At 41.7% G+C, this 7,500-nt stretch overlaps 1 protein-coding gene across 1 annotated transcript in view; it reads right to left on the bottom strand.

The window, feature by feature from the left end:
- Nucleotides 1–5,958: 5,958 nt before the first annotated feature.
- The window catches only part of LOC122252647 (uncharacterized), a 4,883-nt gene continuing 3,341 nt past the window's right edge, over nucleotides 5,959–7,500 (bottom strand). The window contains exons 4-5 of the mRNA XM_086542842.1: nucleotides 6,637–6,750; nucleotides 5,959–6,552 (exon numbers count right to left, since the gene is read on the bottom strand). Coding sequence (XP_086398968.1) covers nucleotides 6,211–6,552; nucleotides 6,637–6,750 — 456 coding nt within the window. The 3' untranslated portion in view covers nucleotides 5,959–6,210. The remainder of the gene's footprint in view (nucleotides 6,553–6,636; nucleotides 6,751–7,500) is intronic.

Below are 7,500 nucleotides of genomic sequence, written 5' to 3'. Positions count from 1 at the left end.
GACCATGGCACGTGAACGTCTGTCTCTTATTCACCGGATCACAACCAGGGCATCGAGTGGTTATAACAACTAGTGGCACTGGTGGTTTACAACTGGTGGCCGGCCGGTGGGTGCCACGATTTTGCTGGTGTCGAGCTCACAACTCCGAAGAAGCCGCTACGCCGAAGCTACCATTGATATCGAAAATGGAGAGAATATGCTGAAATCTCCGCCCGCCCACACCACAGTAAGAATTTCGCCCGCCCGCCCGCCCGCCCACACCACAGTAAGAATTTTACCCTCCCGCCCGCCCTGTTCTACCTGTCCTGACAAACACCGCCGCCCATAGCAGCCGACCTGTCCGTGCTAAGTAACTTCCTGCACGTCGACACCCATCTATCATGGCAACCCAAGACTGCCCACCGCGGATTTTGGGCTTAACACGAGCGCCCCAACCCCAAGGCCACGAAGTCTCTGACACGAGCAGAAAAGGCCACAGATGAGAAGTCAAGAGGACCACCACACCGAGCCGCGGTACGACCTACGACCCGCCCGCAGACGCCCATCTACATGTTGACATCGAGACATCAAAAATCCCGTAAGTTAGAGAAACCCAGGCTCTTTTCGTTAGATTTCGTTAGGATTTAGGAATTTTCTATGCTGTGATTTGTTTTATTTTCTCGTGATTGTTACTTTGTATTTTCTGTTGTGAAATACCTGTGCTTGAGTGATTCCGCAGGATTTCCATCCTCCTCCCTCCCTTACGCTTAGGTGTGAACGAATTAATCGTTGAAAGGGAAAGTCCATTCAGGTTGCCATGCAAGAGGCATGTCGCTTCAGTAAGCCGTGCGCAAGGCACGCATGTTATTCAGGTAGCCATGCAAGAGGCATTCGATTCAGTAAGCTGTGCGCAAGGCATGCATGTAATTCAGGTAGCCATGCAAGAGGCATTCGATTCAGTAAGCTGTGCGCAAGGCACGCATGTTATTCAGGTTGCCATGCAAGAGGCATGTCGCATCAGTAAGCCGTGCGCAAGGCACGCATGTTATTCAGGTTGCCATGCAAGAGGCATGTCGCATCAGTAAGCCGTGCGCAAGGCACGCATGTTATTCAGGTTGCCATGCAAGAGGCATTCGATTCAGTAAGCCGTGCAAGGAGCACACAGGTTGTTTTTATGCGGTACCCTTCCCCCCCAGCGGTCGAAAAGATTTCCCGCACGTCTCATATATATGTAACCCCCCCCCCTCCCCCCTGTATACCTACTGTGTTGTGTTGGTGCATGTTTTCACCAAGGTAGAACGGTGGTTGAGTTGTACAGTGTTTGGGTGCATGGCAAAGTCAGCCCGACTGCACCTTCGAGGTACGGGGCATCGCGCCAGTTACGCCTGACCACCGTAACTAGCTCGCCTGTTACCCATAAGTTGTGATGGTGTTTGAATTGTTTGCCCTAGAGGGTACCCTCTGTCCGACTCCCACCCTCGGTGCACTGACACCACCAGTCGTGATACAAAACATTTTCATGTATGTATTCTCAAATGCACTGCCACCTATATCTCATGAAGTCATAGTGAGATTTTATTCTCGGATAAGATGATCCTACCACACTTTTATGAATCCTTTAAGTTCTATGTGCTCTTTTAGTAATTTGCAAGTTCTTCTAGCCTATGCTCACTCGAGTCGTTTCCTAACTTCACTGACTATGCAAGCTTGTCACGTTATGTTGTCACTCTCCCCTCATTTCGCCTAAGCAATCACACCTTTGCTTTAATTACTTCTCACACATATTGTTTCTCTATACTCACAGCCAACTTGTATTTAGTGTAGGTATTGTAATCTTGTATTTTTATGATATATGTATGTTTTTGGAGCCATCTCTTAGGGCCCACCTGTTCACTGCAGTCACCCATTTTATGTTGCCATGAGGCCAGACTTAGTGCCTACTCTTACACTGCAGTTATTGAATCGTTTCTCATATCATACATGTTACATGCTTACTAGGGCCACTGATTAGTGCCCATTGGTGCCACTGTGCCGGCCAATTACATTGATAGTGTTTTAGCTTATGGTTGAATGTCACAGATACCTGCGAAGTCTGGTGCAGATTGCCTCCAATGACCAGGAGCCCACTTGTAGGGTGGAGACATTGATTTTAGCTAGATCGTAGTAGTTAAAGCCTGGTTATTTATATAACTAAGATATGACGGGGGCTGTCTAGTAGCGTGGTCCGAGCGATGTAAGGCACTGATACTGATATTATGTGACCCAAGACATTGATCATGTATGTCTACTTAATTCAATGCAATATCGATGGCAGTGTGTTTTGACCTGACGCTTCCTGTCTCCTGTGTTCGTTTCCGCCTTGGAACTCCAACATCTCTAGACAGCTGCGTTTGTTACCGGAAGGCCCGAGGCGTAGAAAGTGATTGAGAATTTGTATTTAAGAAGGACACAGAAGGAACCCACAACAGACAGTTCAGGACAGACATGTCAGACAGACAGAAGAGATCGAACAGCTCTGACCTCCGGCCTTCGGCCCCTGGCCTTGGCCGGAGTCTGGTGTATTAACAGTCCACAATAAAGACCATGGCACGTGAACGTCTGTCTCTTATTCACCGGATCACAACCAGGGCATCGAGTGGTTATAACTAGTGGCACTGGTGGTTTACAACTGATGACACCGGTGGTTTACAACTGATGGCACCGGTGGTTTACAACTGATGGCACCGGTGGTTTACAACTGACGGCACTGGTGGTTTACAGTGGAACCTAACGTTTTTCAAGGTGAGTAAAAGGGTAAAATGGGGTACTGTTTAATTTCCTATCCTTTAACTTCCTACTACAATCTGTATACTGTACTTTTAGACAAATTAGAATCCGTAATGAGGAAACTTTCTCATAAATTTTCACCAAAGTTCTTTTATTACTCCCTTGAAGTCTACAGTTTCTTCTATGATTATTTCTTTGGTCATTTCCTTACTCCCGCAGAAAAAAGGCAAATGAAAGTAAGCTCTTAACCCACATGTTTATTTTCTGTATGAGCCAAACTTCAAAAAATTAACCATTCTCAACTTAACTGTCAATGGGTCTGAATTTACGTGCCGTCCTGCCATTTGCTTGATGCATGCAAACAGATGGTCTAGATCATTTCAATTCAATGTTTTTTCATGATGTATGATACTCTGGAAATGATACAGGTTATTATTATTACTTTTTATTTTTTTATTTTTTTCAAGTAGCTATCACTGATATATCAGTTTTCTTCTAAAGCACGTTTTTTTTTCTCTTCTTCTTCTTCTTCTTCATCTTTTTATTCTTAATCCAAAATCCTCAACGTCCTAAGTTTATCAAAGCAAAGCAAAAAGGAAATTCTTTGTTATCTCACATGCTTCACTTGGATAAAATCTCTTCTTTCTAAAATACTTTAACCAATTTTCCATGCAGTTTTTTTCATAGTAATAGGTAAGTGAAGGATTATCTTTAAGATTCTTTATTTTTTCCCCTAATTTCTTTGATAAGTTTATTTGTCACACATTTGTCATTTAGCATTCCTTATTCAGAATCGTGAAAATATTTCTTATCAATTTTATTAGGTGAAAAGTATCGAAAAAGGCAAAAAAAAAAAAATATCTGTGGATCAGCTGTATTTTACTACAATTTCCCAATATTCAAATCAAAATCAAATTACAAAAGTTGTTCGTCATGAGAAACTTATTGCCGTGCACATTGCTTATTCATTAAGTGATACGAAATATGTGTTCCGTTATGTCAGAATTTCTTTACAATACTGCAATACAATTTCTTCCCTATCCGTATATATAATTTCATCTTCACTTTCTCGCAATTACTTATAAACCTTTAGGCTCATACTGCAAAATGTTAATAAACAAATAACATTGTTGTAACACCCTTTCTTTATTGGAATTCCCACTTAGGATTGACTCCACTAAGAGGAAAAGGGTCTTCTAGCGTACACTTCCCATTGATTATAATTTTTGTTATGGTGTTTCGCTCGGTCAGTGCAACTTTCAACGTTCAACTTTCCTCTTTGCAATCTTTATCTCAATCAGATTCCTCTCTATGCATAAACAATGAAGTGAGAGTTGAAGAGAAATAAGATGATAAAGAAGGTAATTCCATTAACTGTATTATCATCTTATTTTTTTATTATACTTTTGTCTTTCAGATGCAAAGATTAGACATTCTTTGCCGTTTTCTTTTGCTAATACGAACGACAAAGTCGGAATTCGCTCTTACTTTTAGTCTATTGAATTGGGCAGATACAGGTATTTAGTAGCTCATACGTCAGCTGATTCTGATATGTACTCTTCTCAAAATATAGACGACAGAGCCTGGCATATTGATATTACATACTGGGAAAATTAATAGACAATTTTTGTGATTCTTCACTTTTTTATCTTTAACACCTCATATCTTCACAAATATATTACTTTCATTGCCTATTTTTTGTAATAATGCATAGAAATCTTTAATCTACATAAAGTAATTGATTATACAATGATTATATTATTTTTAAATGATAGGAATAATGTTTTTGGATTGTTACTCGTCTCCACACAAAATTACCTCGTCCCTCAGCCTTGTGTTCTTAAACCCTTTCCACACATATCCACGTTCCCGGAATTCCGGTTTCTGGTTACTAATCATTGTTTATATTATCTAATGTGTGTGCCAATGTCCCAGTATCAATTGACCCATAATTAGTCGTAGTCATTAAGGATAACCTGTTGAAGCATCATGGGAAGAGGAAAAGACTTGAGTCAGGCTGATTTTTCAGCAATCGAAATTTATCAACAAGAAACATCCCTCGACTGTAAAGAAATCACTCATAAAGTTGGTGTATCATTATGTAGTGTGTACAGAGTGAAAAGGAAGATTGAAAATATCGAAAATTACGAGCCAAAACGTGTTGTAAAGACAACTAGCAGCTGACTTAGTGGACTATGATGTACAATGTTCACCCTCAGCTGTTAGAAAAAAAATTAATAAGCTGGGTTACTGTGCCTGTAGGCCAACTAGAGTGCCAAGACTAACCGAGGCCATGAGGAAGAAAAGGCTGGTTTGGGCCAAGGCACGCAGCCACTGGACATCTGATGACTGGAAAAAGGTAAATATGCATTAAATTTTGCTGAATTTGTTGTTTTTCTACACAAATTAATTAAAATAACTATTTCTCTAAATAAAATGGCGAATATTTCATGTTTGATTCAAGATGCTGCATCTAATTGAAAAAAATGTCTGTTCCAATTCATGTTTGATGAAATCCACTTGAAGACTGGGGTTTACAAAGCTGTAATTTAAGTTTGAGTGAAAAAAATCAATTAATTTGTTTTGTTTGCATTCAGGTATGTTTCTCTGATGAATCAATGATGGAAATACTGAGAGATAGGCGAAAATTCGTGAGAAGGACGTCAAAAGAGAAGGACCACCCTGACTGTCTGAAGACTGCAGTCAAGTTCCCTTCCAAAGTCATGGTTTGGTCCATCATATCTACACAAGGTACAGGTTGTTTAGAGATCGTGGATGGCGCTCTGAATCAGGACGGATACCTTAAGATAATGAATAAACGCCTGGTACTCCAATTTCGTGAATGGTTTCCTGACAATAACGGAATATTCATGCATGACAGGGCCCCATGTCACACAGCCAGAGGAGTTTCTAGTCATCTAAAAGATCTTAACATCAAAATGCTTGATTGGCCTGGAAATAGCCCAGATATGAATCCCATTGCAGGTTTATGGAAAGACTTAAAAGATGAAGTCAGCAAAATTGAATGTACCAACAGAGTACAGCTCATCCAGCGGTTGATAGAGGTTTGGCACAGAAATCCAGATATCAGGAACAAAGCACAAGACTACATTAGAAGCATGCCAAGAGGTGTTGAAGCAGTTATTAGAGTCAAAAAAGGTCCCACAAAATACTGAGATGATATATGTATAAAGGAAAGACAATAAAACTGTCTAAAAATTTCCTTCTGTCAATAAAAATGTCAATAAATCAGTTGAATGGCCAGAATTCTCTATCAATTTTCCCAGTACTAATGTGTGATCTTTTCTTCTGCATAAGTTGGCCCATTTTCCCGGGATTATATCTATTCTTTCCAAGCAAGTAACATCAAGAACCCAAATGGCGTATACAGTATATGGGAATGACAACGATTATGAGGATTTAGACAGTTTTTATGTGTTGCAAATAACAGAGCTCAAAAAGTGGCTAGGTTGTACTCGTCTGCGCTAGGACGCTGGTCACCTCCGCAGGCGGGGGAGGGACGCGCCGGCCGGGCACCAGCGCCAAAACGGCCTTCAGCGCCTTCTGGCGGTACCGCGCGTTCAGACCCACGAAGACGATGGGTTGCAGGGCGAAGTGGAGGCGGTAGATCGCGTGGACGGTGAGGAAGCGAGGTTCCTTCCAGTCGACGTGCAGGAGATGCATGGTGACGTGGGGGACGTCCAGCAGGAGGTTCATGAGGATCAGGACGCTGAGAGAGAGGCTGACCTGGTCCCACCTGCCAGGCCGCGCCTCGCCGCTCCCGCTCGCCCACCGCCTGGTCGCCATCTGCTCGGGAGGAGATCGCTCAGGTGTCCATTCTGATACTCACTCATTGGCAATGCACAAGAAACGCACATGCAATGCACTCACCAAGATAATCACAGTGCAGTAGGAGGCCAGGGTGATGGCTGTCGGTAGCAAGTAGAATGTGCTGTACAATACTTTCCCTTCGACGGAACTGCTGAGATTTATCACATGGGAGTCCTGCGCGTGATCACATGATCAGATAAATGAAAGGAAAAATCTATTATAATATTGGTACACACATACACACACACACACATATATATTCAAGTGACAAATCAGGTTACCGAGGTTATATCTATGTGAGAAAGATGATAGAATGCAGTAACGCATTTTAATGTAGAAATACAAATTTTACCTCCCTGACATTGTCTTGAACTTCTACCATCTTTCCAATTCATTCCTGCCGAGTGCCCACGGGGATTGTCTGTAAAACTTTGCTATCACTGCTCTGCTAAGAGCATATAGGTAATTTCCATGATGATTGTAAGGCATCTGGTTAGACAATTCTTTTAGTGGGTTACGTGGTCTATTGGGTTAGTAGACAGGACTGTCACTCTGGTTCGAGTCTCGGTCAGGGAGGTAAAATTTGTATTTCTATATTAAATGCGTTACTGCATTCTACCATCTTTCTCACATAGATATAAACTCCGTAACCTGATTTGTGACTTGAATTTCTAATTCATTCCTGCCGAGTGGCCAAGGGGATTTTTGTAAAACTTCGCTATCACTGCTCTGCTAATGGTATATAGGTAATTTCCATGATGATTGTAAGACATCTGGTTAGACAATTCTTTTAGTGGGTCACATTGTCTCTCGAGTTAGTAGACGCGACTGTCACTCTGACGCCCTTGGTTCGAGTCTCAGTCAGGGAGGTAAAATTTGTATTTCAATATTAAATGTGTTACTGCATTCTACCATCTTTCTCAT

The sequence above is a fragment of the Penaeus japonicus genome, unplaced genomic scaffold (genome assembly GCF_977035675.1).
Source record: "Penaeus japonicus unplaced genomic scaffold, GWHDUDI00000001_assembly GWHDUDI00000012, whole genome shotgun sequence".
Lineage (NCBI taxonomy): Eukaryota > Metazoa > Arthropoda > Malacostraca > Decapoda > Penaeidae > Penaeus > Penaeus japonicus.
Note: the sequence above shows the minus strand (reverse complement) of the source record. Positions and strands in the feature narration are given on the sequence as shown.